This window comes from Quercus lobata, chromosome 11 (assembly GCF_001633185.2).
Source record: "Quercus lobata isolate SW786 chromosome 11, ValleyOak3.0 Primary Assembly, whole genome shotgun sequence".
Lineage (NCBI taxonomy): Eukaryota > Viridiplantae > Streptophyta > Magnoliopsida > Fagales > Fagaceae > Quercus > Quercus lobata.
This window is the reverse complement of record NC_044914.1, coordinates 28,257,154-28,273,280: the sequence shown is the minus strand read 5'-3', so window position 1 is coordinate 28,273,280 and position 16,127 is coordinate 28,257,154. Positions and strand designations below refer to the sequence as shown.

The 16,127-nt window shown below is 34.6% G+C and overlaps 2 protein-coding genes across 2 annotated transcripts; both read left to right on the top strand.

Moving 5' to 3' along the window:
- The first annotated feature begins 435 nt into the window (after positions 1-435).
- LOC115969391 (L-type lectin-domain containing receptor kinase IX.1-like) lies at positions 436-2,512 on the top strand. Its single transcript, XM_031089021.1, has one exon. The coding sequence runs from the start codon at positions 436-438 to the stop codon at positions 2,506-2,508; it is 2,073 nt and encodes a 690-aa protein (XP_030944881.1). The 3' UTR covers positions 2,509-2,512.
- Positions 2,513-13,564: 11,052 nt separating this feature from the next.
- On the top strand, positions 13,565-15,169 carry LOC115967456 (protein FAR1-RELATED SEQUENCE 5-like). Its single transcript, XM_031086556.1, has 2 exons — positions 13,565-13,686; positions 14,375-15,169. The coding sequence occupies exons 1-2, from the start codon at positions 13,579-13,581 to the stop codon at positions 15,119-15,121; spliced, it is 855 nt and encodes a 284-aa protein (XP_030942416.1). The 5' UTR covers positions 13,565-13,578; the 3' UTR covers positions 15,122-15,169.
- The last annotated feature ends 958 nt before the right edge of the window (positions 15,170-16,127 follow it).

Genomic DNA, 16,127 nt, shown 5'->3' with positions numbered 1-16,127 from the left:
TTGGCCCAAATGACAATAAGTTGTCAAAATCAATCTTACTACTAGTTGGTATAAGCACATGGGCGTCCTTGGTCAAAAAAACGTGGGCGTCCAGCGATCAATCAAATAATTTCTAGCAATTTCGGATACGTAATCTCTGCAAACCAAAACAAGTCCCAAATGCAAAATAAATCTTATTATTTTTGTAACAATGATTAAGGTGGCAGGTTATGAATGGTGCATACCTTGTAATATTGTACATGACTTAAATCAAAATCTGTCATATCAAACATAGTGAAATTTGTTGTGTTTAGAAAAAAAGACACAGAAAGTAATATGATATTTGAGGAGAGCTGCTATCTCAGGTTGATGTGGTGTTCTTCAGTCCATATCATATATGATAATAACAATTTACAAGCTTCTAGCTAAGTCCCAAAATCCCTGAGACTCTAGGCCATGATTTTCCAGTCACCAAAGCTGTTTTTAATCTACTTGATGATAAGCATTTTCCTCTATCTCATAAACCCATGTGCAACTCAGATATCCTTCAAGTACAGCGATTTCAGTGACACAACCAAGTACAAACCTGTAACCCCAACAAGAAACGCTACGAACTCAGGTTCAATGATCCAACTCACACCAGATGAAGTGGATAACTGGGGTCGAGCCACATATTCAGAGCAGATGCATCTTTGGGACAAGAACTCGGGAAATGTGGCCAACTTCACTTCCAACTTCTCCTTCATCATCGATTCCCGAGGTAAAGATAGATATTCAGATGGGCTCACGTTCTTCCTCTCAACCCCAAATTTCCCTGATCCTAGCCCAACAGATGGCTCTGGCCTTGGCCTTGTGAGCCGCGTACAAATGGAACAACCAATTTTCCTAGCTACAAATAAATTCGTTGCAGTGGAGTTCGATACTTTTCACAATGCTCCATGGGATCCTTCTTATGAAGTTCCTGAACACGTTGGTATCAATATCAACAAAATGACATCTCATAACTCTACACCATGGTATTGTACTATTATGCAGAATAGAACATATAGTGCAAGTATCAATTACGATTCCAGTACACAAAATTTTAGTGTCACCTTCACTGGTTTTGATAATGATACCACCCCTATTCAACAACACTTATCTTCTATCATTAATTTGACACTTCTCCTACCAGAATGGGTTGAATTTGGATTCTCGGCATCTACAGGATTGCTTTCTGAGTGGCATATTCTTACCGCGTGGTCTTTTGAATCGACATCACCTTTAATGAATCAGCAGTCGCTAGCACCTTCTGTGGAAAAGAATAAAGGCGAGCCCAACAAAAAATTGGTGGTGGGCCTCAGCGTGGGTGCATGCATTTTAATTATTTGTTTGGTGGTGCTTTACCCTGTGTATAAGAAAAAGTGGCGTCCAAGCGAAGAAGAAGAAGAAGAGTTAGTCTTTGATCTTTCCATGGATGATGAATTTGAACGAGGTACTGGACCAAAGAAGTTTTCCTACAAAGAATTAGTTTCTGCAACGAATAATTTTGCCGAGGAAAATAAGCTTGGACAAGGAGGGTTTGGTGGGGTTTATAAAGGATATTTAGGGGACCTGAATTCCTATGTTGCTATTAAGAGAGTTTCAAGGGGATCTAAACAAGGGATAAAGGAGTATGCATCTGAAGTAAGGAGTATCAGTCGGCTCAGGCATAGGAATTTGGTGCAATTAATTGGTTGGTGCCATGAGAAAAAGGATCTTCTTCTAATTTATGAGTTCATGTCAAATGGCAGCTTGGATTTGCATCTTTTCAAAGGTAAAAGCATGTTAACATGGATGGTGAGGTACAATATTGCTCGAGGACTAGCATCAGCACTTCTATACTTGCATGAAGAATGGGAGCAATGTGTTTTGCATAGAGACATAAAGTCAAGCAACGTCATGTTGGATTCAAATTTAAATGCAAAGCTTGGGGATTTTGGCTTAGCTAGGCTAGTGGACCATGTAAAAGGATCACAAACCACGGCTTTGGCTGGGACCATGGGCTACTTGGCCCCTGAATGTATTATGTCGGGTAGGGCCAGTAAGGAGTCAGATGTATATAGTTTCGGAGTTGTAGCTTTGGAGATCGCTTGTGGAAGAAAACCACTTGAAGTCAAGGCAAAAGAAGATGAAACTATTCTGTTAGAGTGGATTTGGGAGCTTTATGGAACAAGAAATCTTCTTAAGGCAGCTGATACTAGATTTTGTGGAGATTTTGATGAGCAGCAAATGGAACGATTAATGGTTGTTGGACTTTGGTGTGCTCATCCAGATTACAATGTTAGGCCTTCAATAAGAAAAGCCATTCATGTGCTTGATTTTGAAGCTGCGTTACCCATTCTCGAACCAAAGATGCCAATGCCAACCTATCTTACCCCTCCCATTCTTGCATCAACATCTTCAACTAGTAATTCAGAAGACCACCACGCTCAGTCATCAAGCCCTACTAGCTACACTGGTTCTTCACAGTTCACAACATATTCTGCAGCATATACATCTACTCAATAACTTCTATACTCCTTTTTTCTAAAATTTGTTCTACTTTCCTGATAATGATAAGTATTGTATGTTCTTTTCCCCACGATTGTGTTCATAATTGAGTTCAAATATTAAAGAAAAAATGATAGCATATATACTTTTTTTTTTTTTTTTTTATGGGTGCAAATATACTCCGTTTGTCCTGAACCATAAAATTACAGTGATTGCGATGGTCTTACGTCTCCTATATATGTTTGTGTTGTTACGAAAATACAGGGACTAAAACAAACATTAAAAAATTTCTAAATATATGTAACACTGTCATAATTAGGTTCCAAGTTTAAGAACCAAATGTGCACTTAAAGGGAGGGGAAAAAACAGAGAGGAAAGCTTTTCGTGGTACCATAGTCTATCAATTCATCATTATCATGTTGGGCAAACATTAGAGATAGAATCTTTACCAAACTCTACCTGCTAGAAAAGTTTAACAGCCTAGAAATAATTGAAAAATCAAAAAGGAAGTGGAAAATGTTCTCAACTACAGCTAGGAATCTTTATTCAGTTTGCAGGTAAAAATTTTGGAATATTTGCCCCAAAAGGATTAGGGTCGGTAAGGTTGTCTTTGAAGGAAAAATTTTAAAATAACATCTGAGTTTGAACTTCAGTCCGGTTTGAATTTTCTTTATGTAGAATAATTAATATCTTTTACAATCAAGGAATTAAAGTATACGATGATAGCAATACTAGTATAGTTGTATGAAACTTTATCACCAAAGTATAGCAGTATAGTTTGGCAATAATTTGATAATGATACTCATTGTGACCATGTTAAAGTGTGGCGTTAATAGTGATGATAATGATGAAGGGTGGACCTAGGGTGGAAGTAGACATGGCAAAATGGGCGGGTCAGTCGGATCGGGTCAAATGGATTGCGAGTCAAAACGGGTTCAGGTCAATCGGTTTGCAGGTCAGGTTGACCTGTATTTTCCACATGATTTATATATATAATAGAAAACAACTTGTATTTGCCCATTTGGAAAGTCATGCAACAAATTACTTGATGTAAAATGCATTACTTTGAATTTACCACTTTTATTAAGAATCAACTTAATTAAACTTATTAATACTTATTCAATAATTTTAAAATTATACAAATCTCAACATTGCTAACTAAAACAAAATAACACAAAGATAAGTAAAATAAATGCACAAGTTTTATTTCTACACAATATCAACATCCCAAAATATAAAACAAAATTACAAATGATTTATTGGATAACTCATTTGATAAAGAATAAAAACATATAAGAAATTTACAATCTTGAAAATTAATTTTATAATCTATTATCAATTTTGGTTGGCACTCTATTTCAATTTGAGAATATATATTAAAATTTGATTATTTACTTAATTATACATGGTCTCTTTTATGAATATCATATCATTCTTAAGCAATACACACTCTAAGAAATATCATAATTTATTTTAAAAGCCGTTTATTTGAGACATAAATTGTTAAAAAATAGGTCTAAGCATTCATGATTTATTGTAATTTGATACTTTGGCTTCACTATTTTCACACTTATGAATGTACTTTGCTATTCGATATCTAAAAATCTTTACTCATTATAGAATATTCAACCATTCATATTTCAATTCATTTGCATGTAGTTATGTAAATGTCTTAATTGTTTACTTAAAACTCACAACAAAAAATTAAACCAATATTGTCTTAGTTTTATTATTTTTTTTACCAAAAAAAAAAAATAGTATTAAAAAATAGTTTGGGTCACGGGTCGAGTCACGGGTCAACCTTTTTTTTCTTCTAATGAAAAAAATTTGTGTTCAGGTTGGGTCTGTTTTGCCATATTTAGGTGGAAGTCCCAAGGTAGTGGTCATGGACCAAAAACAGACAACCAAAAAAGAAAGGGGCGACAGGGTTTGTGAAATGACAGATATTAATAATTAGGGATAATTACACATTGTCCACCTATGGTTTACCCCTAATTCTAAGTGCCTACCTGTGGTTCAAATTTTGACACTTTGCCCACCTATAATTATCACCGTTTATGTGCCGTGTGCCCACATCTCCCTCATCGTTACTCTAACATAGGAAATAGGTGAAAAGTCACTCCCATCCAAATCAAAACACTCACTTTTCCAAAAACCATTCAGTCACTCTCATCCGGCTTGCTCACCAAAAATCACTCAAAATCACTCACTCACTCCCCCCTCACCGTTACTCTAACATAGGAAATAGGTGAAAAGTCACTCCCATCCAGATCAAACCACTCATTTTTCCAAAAACCACTCAGTCACTCTCATCCGGCTTGCTCACCAAAAATCACTCAGTGTCACTCCCAAGAATCACTCAAAATCACTCACTCACTCACTCCCATCGTTCATGCAAATCGAACCGAGGAAGACAACTTCTCCGTTTAGCTGTGGCAGGAAGACTCACTCATGGGTATCGCGCTTCGCTTCACTTGACTGGGATTTGAAAGCTTGAGGTCGTGCATGCAAACCGATTTAAGGAAGATCAAGATTATTGCCTTTGTTCTATTAAGTCGTTGCAGGTAGATTAGGATTTTGTGTTTTAATCTTCGAAATCTAGGGTTCTAAATTGGGTTTTAAAATGCCAGTAGATTTTAAAATGCCGGTGGTGGGTTTTAAAATGCCGGTGGGTGTTAAAATTCCTATGGGTTTTAAAATTGGGTATTCTTTCTTCCAAATTCGGTTCTTGCTTAACCATGGAACTGGTTAAGCAAAAACCCTTTTTTTTTTTTTACAGAGTCGGAGAAATTTCCAGTTGAAACCAAAATTTTTTCTTTTTTCTTTTTTTTACAGTTGCTCCTCAATTTTTTATGTTGTAGGCTTTGATGATTGTTCTGTTTAGTATTAACCACCTCTCCCTCACCCGATCATGCTCATGATTGTTCTGTTGTAGGCTTTCTCTCTGCCGTGATTTGTATTGTTTAATTGTTTTTGTGGAATGTTACCAAATTGAAATCAATTTGATCATTGGCTACTACTTCTGTCAGTTTGAAATCAGTTTGATTTACTGCTTCTGTCACCAAATTGATCATTGGTTCTAATTTTCAGATTAATTAGAATGTTACGAGTTGAGTCTGTTTTGGACAGCATGATATAGTTAGTGTCTAATGGACCAGTGAACTAATTATGAATTTGACCAGTGAACTAATGGACCAGTGAACTAAAAACCCTTCATTCCCTTTAAAAGTTGAATAATGCTCATGATTTTATTGAAATAATTATTCAGTCAATTATGATATAAGCTGGACGGTTATATATGCATTTTTAAAATAAGTCCAACTGCATTCTGAGTTCTCTTGTTTGCTCAATTCTGTTTTGAAATAAGTTTGTGATAATAATGGACCTTGTTTGCTCAAGACTGGTTCTAGGTCTTGGACCAGTGAACTAATGGTGCTACTCATATTACTACTCTTATCCATATAGGTATTGAGTCTTTATTAACAATAGAACTAGATGCCTCATTTTAATATGTATGCTTTAAGGCTTTGATCATCTTCATTTATAAGTTTTATCATCTTCATTTATTCTGTTGTGTTTTATATGCAGATGGTTGACTTGGCATTCAATTTTGAGATTCATCATGGTGGGCAGTTTGTGTGGAACCCAGATTTGGTATATTTAGGAGGTAGTACTTCTTTTGTTGATAATGTTGACCCGGATAGACTTAGTTATTTTGAAATATAAGATATTTGTTGTGATGTGGGGGCAGTTAGTACAAGTAGATATCATTATCTTATTCCTGGAGGTAATTTGGAGCAAGGGTTAAGGCTTATGAATGGAGATGATGATGTTGTTTATATGTGTGAGATTCATGCTGCATGGCCTACAGATAAGATAACACTATATGTTGAGGGTGGTGAGGAGCCACTTGCAATTGAACAACCATTTGGTAATGAGGAAGTAGCAAATGATGATGATGTGCATGAGGTGGGTGAGAGTGATGATGATGTGCATGAGGTGCATAAGGGAGGTAATGTGGATGCTGAAGGAGGTGATGGACAAGATATTGATTGGTTAGAGGAAGGGTTTGAGGGGCCAAATTTTGATGATGATGTATTTGGAAATGTAGATGATGGGCCATCTACACATGGAGCCCCACATAGGCCCTCTGAAGGAGATGATGGGCCATCTACCCATGAGGATGTACATGTGTATGCAACCCCACATAAGACTACTACAGCTGACAATGACCCACCTCTTGAAGAGGGTGAATGGATTGACCCACCTCTTGAAGATGACATGGAAAGTCTAGTAGGGTCTGATGATGATCAGCTAGCACCAGCTGCAAAAGAATCTGAGTTTAATGTCCAAACTGACATGAGAAAACCAGAGTTAAGGAAAGGAATGAAGTTTCCAAATTCTAAAGTATTTAGGGAGGCATTGAGGGAATATGCGATAAAGAACCAGTATATATCAAGTTCAAGCTAAATGAGAAAAAGAAGATATCAGTTTATTGCATCAATGAATGTGAATGGAGGTGTTATGCATCTCAACTACCTGGAGAGTTGACATTCCAAATAAAAACATTCAATCCAGAGTGCATTTGCCCTAGATCCTTCAAATACAGTCAAGTGACTTCAAGTTATGTTGCAAAGAAATTTATGCAGGAGTTTGACAAAAACCCCAATTGGAAAGTGGCTGGTGTTCAACATCATGTGAAGCAAGCACTTGAAATTGACATAAGTTACAGTCAAGTGTATAGGGCAAAAAGGAAAGCTACTGACTTGATTACTGGGGATGAACAGCTGCAATATGGGAAACTTAGGGATTATGCAGAGATGATAAGATTGAATGATAAAGGAAGTAGGGTTATTTTGCAAACTGAAAGGGAAGATGAAAATGCACAACCCAAATTTAAGAGAATGTATATTAGGTATAATGCATAAAAACTTGGGTTTTTGGGAGGTTGTAGACCAATCATTGGTTTAGATAGGTGCCACTTGAAAGGGAGATTTGGGGGGAAAATACTTTCTGCCATAGCTAGAGATGCAAATGATAATATTTTTCCAGTTGCATTTGCTGTTGTTGAGCAAGAAAACAAAGATTTATGGGTATGGTTTTTGCAACAGTTTTCAGATGACATTGGGGATCCAGAGCAACTTAATCTGGTCTTCATCAGTGATAGACAAAAGGTATGACCTACAATTGTACTAACATATTTAACCCACATTTAAAGTTCAATAATACATGCTTCAGTTCATTTCAACATGTTTAACTAACACATTTACTTGATCTGTTTTGTATATGAATTAGGGTCTTATACCTGTAATTGAGATGTTGTTCCCAACTTGTGAGCATAGATATTGTGTGAAGCATATCTATAATAATTTCAAAGTGGATCATAAGGGCTTGAAGTTGAAGGATGCACTGTGGAAATGTGCTGGAGCCACAACAATCAGGGAGTTTGAGAGAAGAACGCAGAAAATGAAGGATTTGGATGTCAAGGCATGAGAGTATCTTGCTGACATCAACCCTGCACAATGGTCTAAGTTTCACTTTAGTAGTAGAGTTTGGTGTGATTGTTTAGCTAATAACTTGAGTAAGTCTTTTAATGTCATGATCTTAGAAGCTAGGGATAAGCCAATTTTAGCAATGTTGGAGTGGATTAGAGTTAGGCTCATGACCAAACAATACAAAAAGATGAGAGGTATAGCAAAATACACTGGAAAAGTTTGTCCTAATATTCAAGACAAATTAGAGAAGTTAAAACATGAATCTATACCTTTCAGTGCTACTCCAGCAGGTAGCTTCATGTATGAGGTTGATAATGGTCGTGAGAGACATGTGGTTGACTTGGCTAAGAAAACATGCAGCTGTAGGATTTGGAATTTGACAGGACTTCCTTGCAAACATGGGATCTCTGCTATTGTTAAGAACCTGGAGAAAGTGGAGGACTATGTGCATCCTTGTTACTTAAAAGAGATATTTGCTGAAACTTACAAGGAGATAATACAACCAATGTCTGGCCAGTCTGAGTGGGTTAAGACTAACCAAACTGCTCCTGTTGCTCCTCATGTATATAAACCACCTGGCAGACCACCAAAGCAAAGAAAAAGAGATCCTGAAGAGCTAAGGAACCCTTATAGAGTTTCTAGGATGAACAAGACAATCAAGTGTGGGAAGTACAAGAAAGAAGGACATAATGCAAGAGGGTGCAAGGCAGGCATCACTGGTGAAACTCTATGGCAGAGAAGAGATAGACTTGCTAAATCAGCAGCTGTAAGTATTTCCATACTTTGAACTATATTCATTTCCTCAAGTATTTCGTGTGTATGTAACTTGTACTACCCTCTTTGTAGGCACAAGGCAGTAAATCTACAAAAACAAAGCAGACTGCAACACCTCAAACTGCATCTCAGCCACCAAGTACTAGTTCACTCATTTAATGTATATGTCAAGTGTCAAAAACAATATTGGCAATTTTGGTTGGAAATGTGTATGTCTGAGCACTAGTAGACTAGTAGTTGGGTTTTAATTGGAAGATGTGTAAAGTCACAGGATGTGCCAAAAACAATGTTGGCAATTTTGTATGCATGTGACATAAAGTATTTTGTTAATGTCTTCACTTTTATTTTGTAAAGTCACAGGATGTTAATGTCTTCACTTTTATTTTGTGAAGTCACAGGATGTGCTCAATGACTCTTCACTTTTATTAATGTTAATGTGCATTGAAACAGGATAAAGTATTTTGTTGTGTTGTGCTTGTCTTGTGCTTTTGGTGGACTGTGTTTTTCTTGTCTTGTTGTTTTGGTGGATTTACACAGGTGTATGTATTCACACAACAAATCATGTGTATGTGTAAAACATGTTCCATTTATAGGCAGGTGTGCAACAAATCATGTGTATGTGTAAAACATGTTCCATTTATATGCAAGTGTGCATTTACACAAGTGTATATATTAAACCAACATGTTCCATTCAAGTTATTATGTTATTAACATTTCCACATAACACTTTGTGCCAATATATATCAATCACAGGATGAACTAGAAAAAAAAAAACTTATACTAAAGAATATTTGCACAAAAACAACACTTTCCATTTCAATTACCCAATAACATTTCAACATCCCACCAAGCATCATGGCAGATTAAGGTTCCTCACTCTTACATTATTGTTCACTGAGGCAAAACACAACAACAACATTACAAAAATGAAAAATAACCATGACAAAACTAGTGCCATCTTGTACAATCTCTCACTCTCTCTAACTCTCTTAAGTTTCTCTCTAATTTCTACATAAAGCTCATGAGTTTCTCTTTCCCTCTGGTTACATCTTTCTTCCATTTCTTTAGTTATCATTTCTCTTTGATTTGCAAGCTGCAATTCATTCTCAAGCATACTTATCCTTTCACGGTCACTCTTACAAGTTTCGTTATCCACCCACTGAAAAAAGCCACATTTGGGACCAACCTGAGCATTACAATTATAACAAATAATTTCACAGTTCACAATTAATCACAACTAATAATTCAATTCAATTCAATTCAAATACAACAATGTAATTGTTACTTACATTAAATTGACTACAACCAACGAATCTTCTTCCATAGTTACCAGCTTTTCGACTTGTTCTTAGGGCACAATTCTCAAGGGTACATAAATGACCATCTCCGGCACGGTAGAAACCACTAGTTGTAGAGCCATTGCCAATTGATGAAGACATAGCAAAAATTTGTTACAAACTTATAGACCAACAAATCTGTTACAAGTGGCAAGAATCAACTCATCTAAATTTAGTAATAACTACTCATGCTACAACCACATTGTTAAAAAAGTTGATGGGCCATAGACCTTTATTTTAAAGTAATAAGAAAATGCAGATATATTCATAATTGTTTGAATGCTTTTTATCTCTACTATTTTATTTATCAAATTCATAATTGACTGAATAATTATTTCAATAAAATCATGAGCATTATTCAACTTTTAAAGGGAATGGAGGGTTTTTAGTTCACTGGTCCATTAGTTCACTAGTCAAATTCATAATTAGTTCACTGGTCCATTAGACACTAACTATAACATGCTGTCCAAAACAGACTCAACTAGTAACATTCTAATTAATCTGAAAATCAGAACCAATGATCAATTTGGTGACAGAAGCAGTAACCAATGATCAAACTGATTTCAATTTGGTAACATTCCACAAAAACAATTAAACAATACAAATCACGGCAGAGAGATGATTTTAGCAGAAGCAGTAACCAATGATCAAACTGATTTCAATTTAGTAACATTCCACAAAAACAATTAAACAATACAAATCACGGCAGAGAGAAAGCCTACAACAAAACAATCATGAGCATGATCGGGTGAGGGAGAGGTGGGTAATACTAAACAGAACAATCATCAAAGCCTACAACATAAAAAAATGAGGAGCAACTGTAAAAAAAAATTTGGGTTTCAACTAGTAATTTCTCCGACTCTGTAAAAAAAAAAAAAAAAATTGGATTTTTGCTTAACTAGTTCCATGGTTAAGCAAAAACTGAATTTGGAAGAAAGAATTTGGAAGAAAGAATACCCAATTTTAAAACCCACAAGAATTTTAACACTCACCGGCATTTTAAAACCCACCGGCATTTTAAAACCCACCACCGACATTTTAAAATCCACCGGCATTTTAAGACCCAATTTAGAACCCTAGATTTCAAAGATTAAAATGCAAAATCCTAATCTACCTGCAACGACTGAACAGAACAGAGGCAATAATCTTGATCTTCCCCAAATCAGTTTGCATGCATGACCTCAAGCTTTCAAATCCCAGTCAAGTGAAGCGAAGCACGATACCCATGAGTGAGTCTTCCTGCCACAGCTGAATGGAGAAGCTGTCTTCCTCAGTTCAGTTTGCATGAACGATGGGAGTGAGTGAGTTAGTGATTTTGAGTGATTTTTGGGAGTGACACTGAGTGATTTTTGGTGAGCAAGCCGGATGAGAGTGACTGAGTGGTTTTTGGAAAAGTGAGTGTTTTGATCCGGATGGGAGTGATTTTCACCTATTTCCTATGTTAGAGTAACGGTAGGGAGAGGTGGGCACACGACACATAAACGGTGATAATCACAGGTGGGCAAAGTGTCAAAATTTGAACCACATGTAGGCACTTAGAATTAGGGGTAAACCACAGGTGGGTAATGTGTAATTATCCCTAATAATTAAATATAATACTTATAAAAAAATGGCATTTGTTACCGTGTGCCCAAGGCACACGGTAATGCCAATGATGGTTGTGGCCTTTTACCTAGGAAATTGAAATATTTTGTACAAGGAGTACTTTTTTTGTCTAACAAAACAAAATGACAAATATGGCCTCCAATTTTTTTGTACAAGCCCGGATCTGTCCTCCAAATTTTTGTTGTCAGCCGGATCTGTCCTCCAATTTTTTTAACAAGCCGGATCAAACCAAACAAAATGACCAATTGTCCTCAAATTTTTTTAACAAGACAAAAATGTTCTTTTTACCATTTCCCTCCATTTTCTATTTCATCTCCCACCAATACTTACTTTACCAATATTTACTTTTTCCTCTACTTCACTTTACCAAGATCATAGAAAAAACTAAAAGAAGAGTTCAATGTTCAACAAAAACACAAGAAAGAAAGAAGAGTTCAATGAATGATCAAAGAATGTCTACAAAAATATAGTGTTCAAGAAATTATAAATAAGGTACATATATTTCTTTTGTTCTTAATTTATATTTCAAATATATTGAAATATGATTTTAATATTTATTTATCATTTTTGTTAAATTATTGTAGAATCAATGAATGAGAGTTTTTGTTGAGAAGAGTTCAATGAATGATCAAAGAATGTCTACAAGAATATAGTGTTCAAGAAATTATAAATAAGGTACATATATTTCTTTTGTTCTTAATTTATTTTTCAAATATATTGAAATATGATGTTAATATTTATTTATCTTTTTTGTTAAATTATTGTAGAATCAATGGATGAGAATTTTGTTGCAAGTGAGATTCACCAATTAGTTCCAATGAGTTGTTTTGACTTAAATGAATTACCTCAAGAAGGTATACTATTTTATTTTATTTTTTTATTTATAGTTTATATTTCATTTATAGTTGAATATGATGTTGATTTTTTTTTTTTAATATCCTTGTTACAACATAGAACAAATGAATGATATTGTAATTGCAAGTGAGATTTATCAAAGTGTTTCAAGGAATTGTGTTGACATAAATGAGCTTGATGGAGAAAATAATGACATTTGTGGGGAGGAATTAGTGGTTTGGAATGAATACCCAATGGAAGAAATAGGAGTTATTGAAGAAAATAAAGATATTAATTCAATAGAAAATGAGTTTGAACCTTTTGTTGGTCAATGTTTTCTTAGTGAAGAAGAGGCTTTCATTTTCTATAAAAATTATGCAAATCGATATGGTTTTACAATTCGAAAAGGTCGTTTTGTCACAAAAAATGGAGAAAATGTAAGATGTGATTTCTTTTGTCATCAAGAAGGTAGACAACAATTAAAAAGAGTGGATTCATCTAAGGAGCAACGAAATAAGATATCTACAAGATGTGAATGCAAAGCTCATCTAAGAATCACATTGCGAAAGTCATTTGACATTTTTCCACGAGAATGGCATGTCAGTAAGTTTGCTATAGATCACAATCCTGAATTTTTGTCCCCTTCGGAAGTAAGATTTCTTTTGGCCAATCGAGTTATCACTAAAGAATATAAAGATCTCATTCTCTTGTTGAAAAAGGGTGGACTTTCGGTTAAGCAAATAATACGTGTTATGGAGCTTGAGAAAGATGTGAAGCATGGAGATCTTCCATTTTTTAAAAGAGATATCCATAACCTTTATGTGAAAATGAGAAGGATGCATGCAATGAATGATACTATGGGTCTCTTACAATTGTGCAAGGTTGCTAAGGAAAAGAATTCTAAATTTCAATATGCATATACAACTGATGAAGAAAGTAGGTTGGAGCATATTTTTTGGGCGCCTACTCCTTGTTTTGATTGGTACCAAAAATATGGAGATGTGGTTGTTTTTTATACTACTTACAAAGTAAATGCATATGACATGCCTTTTGGTATTTTTGTTGGTATCAACAATCATGGAAAGACAATTCTCTTTGGTTGTGCACTTCTTCGAAATGAAACAACTAGTGCATTTCAATGGTTAATGAAGGTACGTAAATTATTTAATTATCTTGTAAGCTTATGCAATTATTTTTCTATTTTATTTGATTAATTAGTAGTTTAATAGTATATATCCTACTATATTTTTTTCATGTGCTAATAACTTTGTATTTAATTAATAGACTTTTGCAAATTTAATGAAGAAGTCACCTAAGGCAATTTTAACAGACCAAGATCCATGGATTACAGAGGCAATATCAAAAGAATTGTCATCCACAAAACATGCTTTTTGTATATGGCACATTACTGCTAAATTTAGTGGTTGGTTCACAGCAATTCTTCGTAGTCAATATTCAAATTGGTGCATGGATTTCTACAAGCTATATAAGTTAGACTCATGTGAAGAATTTGAGCATCAATGGTCTTAAGTAATGGCAAAATATGACATGCTTACTAACAAGCATGTAAGTGGTTTATATCAAATCAAGCATTTTTGGGTACCATGTTACCTTCGTGACTATTTTTTTGGGGGAATGACAACAACCGAAAGATCCGAAAGTATAAATGCATTTATCATATGGTTTGTTAGTTCCCACATAAACTTGACGCAATTTTTTGAACAAGTAAGTTATTATTTATTGTTGCTTCCTTTTATTGTAGAATTTGATTTATTTTTTTATTTGTTAATATTTGTAGTCTTTATGTGTCTTTAAATTATTTACAATTTGTAATTTTAGGTTGACCTTGCCATTGAAGATATTGAGCAAACACAATCACATGATACAATGTTGGAGAAATATATAGGTTCTTCTTTAAGAACATTGTCACCAATAGAAGAACAAGCACATAGTGTGTTGACACCCTATGCTTTCAAAATTTTTCAAGAGGAATTTGGAAGAGCCACACAATATTCGGTGCTTCAAGAAAATGGTATTGAATTTGTGTTGCAATATTATGAAGAAAAAACTAGTCAAAAGCACTTGGTCTTATGGGATGGTGAGATGACTAGTTGTAGTTGCAAGAATTTTGAATTTTGGGGTATACTTTGTCGTCACACACTTAGTGTATTCATTCACAAAGATTGTTACCAAATTCCATCTTTGTATCTTCCACCACGTTGGTGTCGCGAAACATCATTAGGTGGAAAAGAATTGATAGTGTTGAGTGATGAAAATTTAGTGGACAAGGAAAATATGGTTGATGCTAATGCTAATGATGCTATTGATGGAGATTGTTTTGTTCATTGTCCTCCGCTCTCAAAGACGAAAGGTCGCCCAAAGCAAAAAAGAATGAAAGGTGGAAAAGAATTGGGAAAGCAAAAGAGAACTTGTGGGTTTTGTAAGCATGTTGGCCATAACATCTCTACATGTCTGGAGAAGGAGAAGGAGAAGGAAAACTCAACTTCCTCAAATGGTGCAAAGAAAATGAAAAATTGTACTTCAATAGATATGGGATTGAACCCAATATTTTATTTGAAATGTTAGGTCTTTTGCTTAAAATATCACCAATATGATGTTTGTCAACTTTTTATTTTTGTCGGTGTTATATTATCATTTTGACGATATTATGCCAATGAATATCATGCATTCTTGAAAAAATAGAAATTTTTTCCATAGAAATAATAGTGTTTCACTAAAATTGAAATCTAATGTCCCATATCATATCATGTATCATGACGCTTTTTCAGTCCAAAGCAAACCGGTCTTTTTACCACATTTGAAACACAAAATAGTGAGATACTATTTTTAAACTTAAAATAATTTTTAAAAATACTATTTATGTTTTATTGTCTTAGGACACTAAATCTCTAACACCTCTAACCCACTACTGATCAATAAAATATTTTTATTTCTTTCATTTTGGATTTTATTATTTTTACTATTTGAATAAAATATATGTCAACTCCATGTAAGACCCTAAATCTATGGGGAAATATAACGGGGCACCAACACAACCCCACTAATTCACGTGGGTTTGTCCCAACAAAAAGTTGGTGGACTAAGGGTGGGGTCTCTCACATACTTACTATGATAAGGCTAGTGGCATAGGACCAGGAAAAAAAAATGCAATAATTTAAGCTTTTGCCATCACATATACAAATAGAAATTGTAGACTCAAAAGGAATTAGTCATTGATGCAAGAAACAAGATTTTATTTTCTTGATACTTATTGACCTCATATCATCTTGAACGGTTACAAGCATAGAGGTTATAAGAAGAAAATGTAGTGCGAATGTGTATTTGTCAAAATTCACACTCAATAAAAACTTGAAATTTAAAGATTTTATTGATGTGATCTTTATTTTTCCTAGAGTTTTAAAATTTTGATTTTACCTCTTGAAGATGTATATTGTTTACATTTTTTTTTGGAGCAAAAATGATAGTCTTTATTAATTAAGAAGCAAAGCATACAATGGGGAAGAGAACGAGGGACATATGACCCCCAATTTCTCTTTTGCATCACTAGCAAACTAATGAAGATATAATTGTA